This window comes from Bradysia coprophila, unplaced genomic scaffold, assembly GCF_014529535.1.
Source record: "Bradysia coprophila strain Holo2 unplaced genomic scaffold, BU_Bcop_v1 contig_732, whole genome shotgun sequence".
NCBI classification, from domain to species: domain Eukaryota; kingdom Metazoa; phylum Arthropoda; class Insecta; order Diptera; family Sciaridae; genus Bradysia; species Bradysia coprophila.
In genome coordinates this window covers 190825-203302 of record NW_023503972.1, presented here as the reverse complement: position 1 = coordinate 203302, position 12478 = coordinate 190825, and the positions used below count along the sequence as shown (strand labels likewise).

The window sequence follows — 12478 nt, the reverse complement described above, 5'->3', positions numbered from 1 at the left end:
CGGAGATATCTTCGAAAAACCGTAAAGCACTTATTGGGCCACAGCTCGGGAGGGGTCGATCCAAAATCACTCATCTTCGAACTTAGCCTGTCTTTTGACATTACCAAACGGGAAAAAAAGAATTTTCAAAATCGGATGCGTTTTACTCAAGTTATCGTGCAGACAGACAGACGGACAGACGGACGGACATTCTTTTTCCGCGGATTTGGCATCTCTAGACAACCACAATAGGTTTCCCCTTTCTCAGGGAGTCCAATTCGACGTGTTACAAACGTATGCGTAAACCTATAAGACCCCAGTACTTCGTACGGGTCTAAAAATTGGTGATTTTCCGAAGTACCTGAGCGGCTGCAGTGACACAAGTCAAAAAACTAGGTATAAATGGTGAGAGAGTCTAGCCTCTGTAGAACCATAACATGCAAAAACATCCTTGGATAAATTTCACTGCAAAGGGTTGGAGCGACTTTAGTGGAAGTCCATCCCAAGTCGACTAAAAATTTTATCCCTTCTTTTCGTTTGTATTTCACTTTTTTGAGGTTTTTTGTGCAGCTCTTCAACATTTATTGCTGATAAGAGTGAGATCAATGTATTCGATGTATTCACGTTGTTCTTATACTCTTGGAACCCAAATTTCGATCTATTTGGACTATTTTCTATATAAAAGTGGGATATGAAGCATTTTTGGACTTTTTTGTGGCTATTCAATATTTATTTTCAATAAAATTGTGATTTAAAGTGAGGTAAACTATAATAAAGAGTTACTTGATATATCTACGTTGGTTACGTACACTACGATTTTCGATTACTGAAAAATAGTCGAAAATATATTTCATAAATTGCATAAAACGTTCGAAATTTTGTTTGAATGAGTGGACCAGCTGAAAAACGGTGGAATTTGAGTTAAAATTTAACTGACGTCGACTGTATTATCCGGTACAAAATCATGGTTCTTTCACAACAGCAATAATTTTATTTGCTAATCTAATTATATTAGTGAGTGCTCAACATAACTTGTTTAACAAAGATTTCGTTTCAAATCGTACGAATCAATTTAACTGCAAAAGCAAACTCGTGTAAATGTCTCCAGAGTTAGCGGGTACAGTTTGCCAATCACCAGCTGTTGCGGTTGTTTCAAATATTCACCAACTATTACGATGCAATTTTTGGCTGACTGCACCAGTCCGAGTCGAATAAGCAGTAGGAGAGGCGATTGCTAGATAGCATAATCTCGTTGCCAAAGTACGTGATCATAAATAGATCGGATATGAAGTAGAAGTAGACAAGGAAATATATAATCATTCCAATGAATTGTCACCAATATTCTATAAAAGATTGTAAGTACAAGTAAAAATGTTCACGAGTGTACGCGAGTTCTATACACACGAATGCTAGGCAATAAACTGAATTACAGATGCATAGGCCACTAGTTCCCAACTGAATGAAAAATAGATTTGTAAAAAAGGACTCCACACCATTCGTCAATCTAGAAAATAAAATTAAAATTGATAAGCCAGACAGCCGATAGCAATGTTAAAGGCAGGCTAAATCAAAATGATCGATTATGAGATTTTGAGCGAATCGTGATTTAAAAATGAGTATAGAACTAAATAACAAGCTTTCGATCGATTTGTATAACATTCACAATGTTTTTTCGGTGTATTGAGCTTGCGCGCGCACGTTTATACTTCGAAGTCGAGCTTATGATTGTGCATTGGAACTGTTTACAGGTAATAAACCTAACAAATGCAATATAAACAGTTCAAATGGGCGGTATGTAAGACTGTACTGGCTTTCAAATCTGGATACACTCATAGTCGATCATTTTAATTTGCTTCCACTTTAATTGGGAATTTATTTGTTACAAATATTAATATATTCGTGTCAAATATTTATATATTTGTAGCAAAATTGAATGAGATTTACTCGATTTATGTGCTAAAAACCACTTAGGGAGAGTAGCCCAATTTTGAAACTTTTTTGCCACCATTCTATTATCGGCATTCAATTATCTCTCAAATGAAACAAAAACTCTTGCAAAAACTAGCAAATTCATCTCCTTCGAAGTACTTCATACGGGGCTGACAAATGTGTTCACGTGTTCAGCGCTCCTTCGAATTTAAGGTTTACAAATTAATCATTCGGAATACGCCAAAACATCGGCTTTGCTTACGTATAGCTAAGATTAGAGATGGTTCTGAATCTCAGAGAGATTGAATTTAATCTCTTCGAAATTGTCCAAAAAAAATCTGAATTGTTTTCAAACTGTCGCATCATATGACTCCATCTATATAAAAGACATAATATGGTTAACGATACGTACAGATTAGACAGACTATACGTACAATAAAAAATTATGTGCTCTAAATTAATTGCCGTGTCATACCTCATGACTGACTCATTCATAAAACGGGTGACGATATAAGTCATTCATGAATCAGTTTAATCAATAAATAAAAGGAGTACAATAACTGTTGGAAGTAATTTTGATGAGTAAGTGTGTTAACGTGCCATTTGTGTGTTTTCATTTCCTCATTTACCGATTAGAAGCCCGTACAGTAAAGTAGGTACGTGGTTGCGAATTTCGGGTTGGGAACCCGCTCGTCAAAATAAAATTTTTGAACCGCAGGCTGATACTGCTATAATGTGCTATTATTGCAAGTGTGATCAAAATGGTGATGTAAAAGTCCTTCCAACGCTAGTTTTACATAGGGTAGGTAAAGCACACCTCAGGCAATATGAAAAATTGTATCATCGGCAGACCGCCACTCGATATGCGTTAAATTTTTAACTAACAACAATAACCGTCTTTTGATCATGTGATTGGACTATCTACGTTACCCAGTTTCATTTCAAGTCAATTAGTCAACAATATAGTTAAATTACCTGAACCAGGGCACCCACAAGTGCCTTCCGTGGGACTGTTTACAGAGAAATTACCTGACACCTTAGATCCTACCATCCAGTCGTTATTGTTTGACTCGAGGGAAATTAATGTATTGGGATTGGAGAAGAGATGATTGACATGCAGAAGGTCACGTTTTTTCAGTTTGGCACAAGATGGATGGATTGAACACGATTGAATTGTTTTGTGGATAAATTGAGATATGCATAGATGCTACTCGTCATTCATGCTTGTCTGAACTTTCACACGCTTTGAGATTTGGCCAGTTGCGGGACTGCATGAGTAATACCGTCGTACACCCGAAATACAGTTGGTATACGGACCAACTGTGGGCAGTGGGGTTACTCTTGATGTTCTTTTCGCCCAAAATACACTGATTATAATGTTTAATTGATAAAACACTGAGGCAATCGATGATATGAATATTTTATATTTTTCACCTTCACTTCGTTTCGTCTTATTATTTACTTTGTCATTTGTAATGATGCAATGTTTTAATAAATTATTTAGCAAAAGTGTCGTCTACTTTGTAATTAAGACATCCACTTTTCCGCTGGTAAAACCACAAACTTTTCTGGTGGTAGTGTGTAATTTGTAATATTTAATTTAACTTTGAAGGGAAGTGGTGGTGTAATAGTATTTTATCTGTCTAGAACGATAATCTCGAGCTTATCCCTCTAGGGAGTTTTTGTTTATCTCGATATATCTGTTCTCGACAGATAATATATATTATGTACCTGTTGCCAAGATTGTTATTTTGACGTGTAGGACATTATTGCCAGAGCCGAAGGCGTGGGCAGTAATGCCTACACGTCAAAATAACAATCTTGGCAACAGGTACATAATATATATTATCTGTCGAGAACAGATATATCGAGATAAACAAAAACTCCCTAGAGGGATAAGCTCGAGATTATCGTTCTAGACAGATAAAATATGATATGCACCTATTGCCAGACTGTTATTTTGACGTGTAGGCATTATGACCTACGCCTTCGGCTAAGGCAATAATCTCCTACACGTCAAAATATCAATCTTGGCAACAGGTGCATAATATATATTACATGACTAGGGATAAAAAGATGAAAAGTAGAGTTTTCGTGTGAATTTTGTTGATCCGAGGCGAAGACGAGGTCAATAAACACACGAAAACGAGACTTTTCATTTTTATCCCGAGTTATGCAATGGATTTTACATTCCGAGTACGTTGAAAGAAGTGCTTGAAACATGAAAAGTACGGTTTTCGACGCATGTAAAAAATGTTCTATTACAATACATACAAATTCATGAAGTGATCAATCAATTCGTGTCTCTGTTCTATTGGTTGGGTATTTGGCATCGCGTACCTACAATCAGGGAATTTAGCAACGGGCTATTTAAACAGTTAAATAGATCTAAAAAATAACGACAGACAATAGCTTCTTTCATTTGACCAAAATTCTATGTAGATCAAGTCGTTCCTTATACAGGACGTTTGGAATCACTGAAAAATTCCCCCGCTCAAACAGAAGAAATTACATGGACGCCTAATGTTGGGACAATGTTGTTCCCCGACTATTATACAGACCTTCGGAAAAATTGAAAATTCTCCAAATTGTCATATTTGGTGAAAATATTTTTTATATTTTTCGTATACAGATTAAGAGGCATCGGTACTTTTTCCTTCCACAAAACCCGAAAAAACGACCCGAAAACTGTCGATGTATCTCTTAGGAAGTCATATAAAATGATTCGAATATGCTTCAGAGAGGTAATGTGGACTTTCGCCGTTGGAATTGCGGTCTTACATTTTCCAGAAATTAATAAAATTTTAATAAAATAATGAAATTAAAGCTAAAATTTTCACAAAACTGCTCACTTTCCTGACAACACCAAAAATATCACACAAGAGCGTATTATATGAAAAACTGTCACTGATTCGGTTGGAATTGTGGTCACAAATTTTAAATTTCACAAATGTTAAAAAACAAACTGCAATAGGTTTAAGCATCATCAATAGTATTTTACATTCGCCTTCCATCGAAAATACGACTTTAAATCGAATTCGCATATTTAGAAAATGTCAAAATGTTCACCGCTAACACATAGACAAATTTGTAATCTCTAGGGATGAAATATTGGAATTTGTAATCTCTAGGGATGAAATATTGGAAATTGTTAATCTAGAGTTAACAAACTGGAAAGCGCCGTGTATATGATACAAATCGATCATAATTGTAGTAGACATAGCAAACTGAGAGACTTCTCTCTCTTCAAAAACGAATGCTGTCAAGAATCGTTGTCGTGTTGTTGCAATATTTTTGTATGCTATTGAAGTGATCGACATATTTTGTGTTTGTTTGGTGCTTAGTTTTCGATTAAATTGATAATTTTTGGTGTTTTTCGTGATTTTCGATGAAAGGCGAATGTAAAAGCCATTAAATGACTCGGGTCGAAAAAGATTTTTAAAAATTCTCGGTGTATGTGTGAGGCTCACACACTCGGTAAACCTCGGTTCACAAACACGCATTCTCATGTTACAATACCCTCTCAGCTCACACATACACCTCGAATTTTTAAAAATCGTTTTTCGACCCATGTGATTTAAATAACTATTACATAACTAGGGATAAAAAGATGAAAAGTAGAGTTTTCGTGTGAATTTTGTTGATCCGAGGCGAAGCCGAGGTCAATTAACACACTAAAACGAGACTTTTGATTTTTATCCCGAGTTATGTAATGGATTTAACATGCTGAGGGCTTCGAAAGAAGTGCTTGAAACATGAAAGTACGGAATATAATAAAATGGCGTCACACTAAATCGAATCATTTCCGAAAAATGATTTCAAAAATGATGTCATTGCGATTAAAATGCTACTTTCAGTAAAGTGGCCATATAGGCCAGCCAAATTTTTGATCTAAATAATAAAATAAATTTTTGATAATTTAAACGATTTCAGCCTTTATTATACGCTGATTACCAGTGCATACATTGTAGATGTTGATTTCAGCAAATAGGTGACAGAAAATCTAAAATCAAAATTTTGTTTGTTCAAATTTAAATTATTGCGCTTTTCCGAATTTCCTGGTTGTTTTAAGTTGTGATCGTTGGATGGAGCAAGTATCAATTGTTAAGAAGTATCATGTTGGAGTGTGTCTTAGGAGGAACAATTATGCCTCTTAAGGATCAAGCTATCGAATGCGCCATCTTCCGTGAAAATCCGGCACCATTTTCTTTTTCAAAGTTAGTCTATTTACACTGAAAATACACAATGATCTCATACTTTTGAATAGTATGTACGAAGTCTTTTATGTGGATTGAGAAACTGTGCTATGTAAGTGAAAGGAATATAAGCTTCTAACATAGCACCTAGACCGTAAATAAAAATTCTGCACTGACCAAATTTCGATCACCTCTAACCGTTTGGCTATTGAGAAATATAATCGCTGTGAACCAATTTTTGAAGCGTAGAATGTATGTTAAAGGTAGACTAATTTTTCGCATTTTAAAAATTCATTTTTCGCAGCTGATTGCAGAAAACTTTGTATGCAACACGTTGCGAAAGTGGTAGTTTTTGTGACACGATGTGTGCATAAATTACTGTTTAGAAACAATAATCGAATCTATCGACCAGATTTTCAAAGCTAAATAAATAAACTGGAAAGCTTTTCCACCACTATATACTTGAACTTTCCAATTGAAACATCAAACAGTTTTATTCCTATTGCATTAAATGTGTAATTTGTAAACATTTAATTAAACGGAATAGAGTTGCTACATGCAGTGACGTTGTAACTGAAACTTTAATCTATATAAAATAAATACTTATTAGAAAACCACGTCAGTACTTGAACAACTCCTAGCTAGTTCAGAACAGGCTTCAGAATGCATTCCATTGGAATTCATCAAGTGATCATTTTACTGATTTCTCTCTTCTATTGGATGGGCATTTGGCATAGAAATGATATACCCACAACCAGACAGATCAAAATTAAACTCTTCTATTGGATCTATTATTCGCTTCTTATTTGTTCATTGACGGTTGGAGCAATTAAGAGTAAAAGCATGGATGAGGCTATATTCATAGCGCAAATATCCATCATGACATCAATTTTGGCGGTTAAATTTTGGATTTTGATTTGGAAACAAAAGCAGATATTGGAATTGATCAATCGAGTTTGCGCCATTTCGTATCGAAATGATGAAGATCTATCCTTTTTCAATAACAAGATGGAAAAATTTATCAAATTCGTGGTTACATTCTTAAGCAGTGCTTTCATTATGTGTTCTTGTGCAATTATAATCGTACCGTTCGTTGGAAGTGAGAAAAAATTATTTGTCAGCATTGCGTTTCCGTTGGATTACAGAAACGATGCGATTGCCTTTTGGATTGCACACATTTTTATAGCCACGCAATCATACCTATCAGTTCTAATTGTCTCAACTTCTGTCCTCATTTGGTACCTAATGTTTCATTGTTCATTAAGATATGAGATTCTAGGAAGAGAGATACGGAACATGGGAAGCGATGTCGTTAACGGAAAGATGCCGCAGAAGGAGAAGGATAAAAAATTTTCCCAAGACCTGACAGCATCGATTGAAGCTCACGTTCACCTAAAAGAGTGTGGATGATAAAATGCTACTTCGTAATCGATTCACAATCTGATTTCATTTTTAGGTTGATAGAAGCAGTGGCATCATTTACATCGACCCTATTTTTAATTCAATTTGCGACTAGTGCAGTGTGCATCTGTGGATCAGTTTACTGCCTAGCCTTTGTATCAATCGATTCAGTGAACACAAACCGACATTTCTTAACACACTCGATTAAATTCCAGGATATCGGAGGGAACTTTGTGGAGCGGCTTATTCATCTTTACACGCTAATCTATCATATCGCCGAATTGTTTATGATAACGAACTTCGGCAACGAGATTATGCTTTCCAGCAGTCGACTCGCCTATTGTCTGTTTGAATCTGATTGGATAGGGCGGCCACAGTCAACCATCAAGAGCATAATTGTATTTACTGAATATTTGAAGCAAGCTCATGTGCTGCTGATCGCCAGAGTGTATCCACTAACGTTGGAAACATTTATCAGGGTGGCCAATTGTTTGATAAGAATGGTTTGTAAGGTTTTTTTACGAAGCGTTTTCGTTACAGATTTTAAAGTCAGCCTACAGTTTTTTCAACATTTTGAAAAACGCGCAGAAGTAAACTTCGAGGGGACATAGTTCTGTGACTGCCAGACATTGTACTCTGTTAAGAGCAACCCGGCTACTTATAGTCACCAATTAATGTAACATGTAGATACAATGTAATTAGGATTAAAACTGTTTGAATAAAGTTCAGTTCTGATTGCAAATTCAAAACGACAAGTTGCATTTATTATCCCTCTCGCTGGAGTGATAAATAAATGATTTATTTTTTAAAAAATGCGCTACCGTTCATTCTCAGTATCGATATTTGGTATTTTGAGTATTTCATCATTGAAAATTAATTCCCTTCACTGAAAGTCGTGGTCTTAGATACGAAGTGATTTATTGATTTATTTGGGTGTTTGTCTATTTCAGTTATACTGTGCCCAAAACGTTGTTCGTGCTGAAAAATCGTACGAAATATTATTCTTGGATGAAATAAAACTAGATCATATGCACACAGGCGACGTAAGTATCAAATTCACCCACTGAATAGCATAAATGCATGAATGAATGACCAAAAAACTTAAATGTATGAAAATGTGTGTCAGACTTAGTCATATCCTTGATAATGCATGACTATAGGTCCCAGCTTTTGAACGGGTCAGGTCCCTTGACTAACACTTTTCTAAAAGTATTTTTGATATATTCATAAAAACCTGTCAAATTTAATACATATATATTTACTATATTATTGACAGTAAGATTCGACTTTTTTTTTAAACCATCGAGCGTAAGGTGGAATGATTTTTGACCACTTTGAGTTCTCAAATTTTCTTATAAATTTTCAATTTTCAAGATTTTTAATCAACCGTAAATCATAAATAAAATATGACTTGTAGATTACGGCACTCGCTTCGCTCTGGCGCTGGCCTTAAACTTCCCACTCGTATGAGCTGCCCACTGTTTTATTGCCTTTTTGTTACATCAGAGTAGATGCGAAGTATGTTTTGTGAATGCGGAACGAGGACCTTTTCACACAAATAAAAATTGTGATATATGATCTTCTTTTACACTTTTGCACAAAAAATGAAGTCCTCCGGTACTTAATATGCCTTCACATGGTGACATGGTAATCAATGAACTTTATCAGTTTTTGGTCGATCGTTAAAAATAACTCAGTTTACCAATATTTTCGGTAAATTGGTACCAATTTCGACTCTATAATGGTTAGGGGACTTAAAATATTTGTAAAAGGAGAAATTTACTTGTAGACCGAGAAAACATAAAATCCCTCGAAAAAAATCCCATTCACAAAACCTTCAATTGTGAATAAAATATCACGACTCGTCTGAACGTCACCCTCCTAAAAGTTTTACAATATTCTCTTTGATTCATTTAATTCCATGTATTAAACGAAAAATCTTCAGAAATTACAGTGAACGACATCTCAAATGTCTCACTGTCATTTTTTTCAGAGAATGTCATTGTGAATTTGCAATGACACAATAAAATTCTCAGAAAAATTTGACAGTGAGACATTTGAGATGTCGTTCACTGTAGTTGAGATAATTCATCTTACATTGTGTGCAAAAATTTAACTTTTTTATTAATAGTATATTACATCTGAGGTTCCAAGTTGTGCATTTGATAAGTGTATTCCCCACTTATAAAATAAGAACTTGGAACCTCGTAAGTACAATGCTTTACGTGAAAGAAATGCAACGCCTATTAAGATTAGCCTCCAAACATATCTTATGTTCATTCTAGTAACAGATCTGTGGCCTTACAAATCAAATAAAAACAATTCAAATGGTCGGTATGTAAGACTATACTGGCTTTCAAATCACGATACAATCCTAATCTAAGCAAAGGTTTGCACATACGTTTGAACGTGAACAAATGAAAGTGTTTTCAAACCTTCATAAGCCACACATATGCGACTTGGGTTGACTCGTCTATAGATACGAAGTGTATCTGCATTTGTTGAATTTTCAACCACCATATGACTAAGTCATCAATTATATGTGGTTGAATCGAATGCTAAACATTCAGCACATCAACAACGAATCCGTGCCATCAGACAGACATAATGTCGAATCGAACACGGACTGACCACGAGTTAGCGGTGATGAGTTGAAATTTCATTTCGACTATGATTCGCTAGACTTGTTCGAGTGCAAATCGGTATAGTCGTCGATAGAGCATTGGATTGAGTACCACTGTCGCCATGGCCTGATGAGAGATGGTATTTTTATTGCCTATCCACCCGGAATATTGTTGTTACACGTGCATTTCCCACCCGCCGGAAGCGGTCGTTACATGTGGGAACTTTTTCATTACATCACAAGTGAAGGAATATTCATATGAAAATTCGTTACATATCAGGAGATTTTCAATACTTATCAGCAAAAATGTATCACATGAAATATTCTTTAGCACTGAAATCGAAACAATACTCGCTATGTTATTTTAGTTTTGATATCACAAACTTTGTCACTTGAATTAAGTGCACACCAATCTAAGCAAATTCATTAAAAACTTTCGCAAAAAGTAAAATTAAAAGCGCAAAAATAAAAGTGACGGCCATTTTATCTATAGCCATAATTTCACCTTCGACAAACACCAATGGCCAAACAATTTTAATTTTGCAATAGGTTTCTTCCATCGTACGGTGAAAACGAATTTTGACAGGCCGAAAACAACCGACCGTCATCCACAGAAGCAAACATAACCGCAACTTAAACAAATTTGTTCGTTAAAACTTCAAAGTGAGGTTGTGTTGGCTTCTCTGTGGATGACGATTGACATTTTGAACGACCTTGGAAGAAACCTATTTTCACTTATTTTCAAAAACAATCAACACTTTTGTCTTGATTATCATGTATTCACTTCACTTCACAGCAACATTTATTGTAACACCACCAAAATCGACAAATATTACGCAAAATACGAATATAGCACTTCACAAAAACAAACCAGTCGAAGTAGTTTGTCAACATGTCATCAAAACAGTAGTGTTGCCAGTGATGCTTTCGGTATAGGTTTCTTCCAAGGCCGTAGGTTTGTTCCAAGGCCATATGAATTGACAAATTTCATCCATATAACCATAACCTCAATAATGCCTCTGTGTAAATCGCGTAGGCTACGTTGGTCGATTTGTACGAAATATCAGGTAAGCGACGTTGCTATGGATGAAATTGTCGTTGTTCGGGTTGTCAAAGTTCGTGTTTACAGTTACTTGGAACAAACCTGTTCAAAATGTCAATCGTCATCCACAGAGAAGCCAACACAACCTCACTTTGAAGTTTTAACGAACAAATTTGTTTAAGTTGCTTTCCGTTTTTACTGTACGATGGAAGAAACCTATTAATGTTATGAAGAAGTGTGCGCCGATTTCATGAGCAGACTAGATTCGTTTATAAACGTTTCAATGCAACAACAGATTGTTTTCTTGTATCGGTATTTTTTATGTTTTAATAGTCTGGCTGTGAATGAAATAGCGCGACATAAATGTTGTGAAATTATACATTAGAATAATCTTTTGGTATTCAAGAATCTGCTAGTGTCTTCTTGAACACTTTTAGTTTTGAAATGGCAGGTCCTTGGGTGGAAAAATGTACTCGTAACAACAATATTCTGGGTGAATAGGCAATAAAACAGCATACATCGGATGCTGCTTGGTAGTTCATTACACTCGGAATCAATTTTGTGAACTCGCAAACTCACTCGTGTGGTTTTAAGCAACTCGCTTTGGAAACGGTTATTTTGACTCGTGTAGTTGCATACCTCGCCTTCGGCTCGGATACGCAAACTCTACACTAATAAAATAACCGTCCGTCTACAAGTGTATCCGAGCCGAAGGCGAGGTATGTAACTACACGAGTCAAAATAACCGTTTCCAAAGCGATTGGCTTAAAACCACACGAGTGAGTTCGGCTCATAGAGTTCTATGGTTCGGCTCGTATCACAAAATGTATCCCTCATGTAATGAACTACCCCCGCAGCATCCAATGTAATCTACTGCATATTAATGCAAAGCGTCGAAAGACGTATTTAAATTTTCTCTCAAATCGAAACCGTGGTCGAATGTCTTATGTTCAATCCTAATCTATCATTTATTTGAATTTATTTTATTAAAGTCCTACAGTTACTATACGGCCATAAGTTTAGGACATGTTGCCAATCTGTGAGACTAAAAAATTCAAAAGACGAGTAGCCTTCAGACAATATGAAACCTTCGGATATATTAATTTCGAAGGTTATGTTGACATTTTCGAAACAGTAATCGAATCTATCGACCAGATTTTCCACCACTATATACTTGAACTTTCCAATTGAAACATCAAACAATTTTATTCCTATTGCATTAAATGTGTAATTTGTAAACATTTAATTAAAAGGAATAGAGTTGCTACATGCAGTGACGTTGTAACTGAAATTTTAATCTATACAAAA

At 35.5% G+C, this 12478-nt stretch overlaps 1 protein-coding gene across 3 annotated transcripts; it reads left to right on the top strand.

Moving 5' to 3' along the window:
- The first annotated feature begins 6651 nt into the window (after window positions 1-6651).
- Window positions 6652-8186, top strand: LOC119083974 (odorant receptor 43a-like). 3 transcript variants are annotated; one of them, XM_037193778.1, is made up of 3 exons: window positions 6652-7504; window positions 7561-7984; window positions 8046-8186. In XM_037193778.1, exons 1-3 carry the CDS (start codon window positions 6768-6770, stop codon window positions 8097-8099), a joined length of 1215 nt encoding a protein of 404 aa, XP_037049673.1. In that variant the 5' UTR covers window positions 6652-6767; the 3' UTR covers window positions 8100-8186. The 3 variants fall into 3 exon arrangements, with proteins under 3 accessions (XP_037049673.1, XP_037049672.1, XP_037049671.1); XM_037193777.1 differs by having other exon boundaries at window positions 7561-7660; window positions 7721-8126; XM_037193776.1 differs by having other exon boundaries at window positions 7561-8126.
- Window positions 8187-12478: the final 4292 nt, after the last annotated feature.

What these genes read in the sequence shown, in the direction of transcription:
- LOC119083974 (XM_037193776.1), top strand. Translation starts at nt 6,768, where the DNA reads ATGCATTCCATTGGAATTCATCAAGTGATCATTTTACTGATTTCTCTC. An exon ending in GCTCACGTTCACCTAAAAGA is followed by an intron (nt 7,505 to 7,560) that starts GTGTGGATGATA and finishes TTTCATTTTTAG; the next exon opens with GTTGATAGAAGCAGTGGCAT.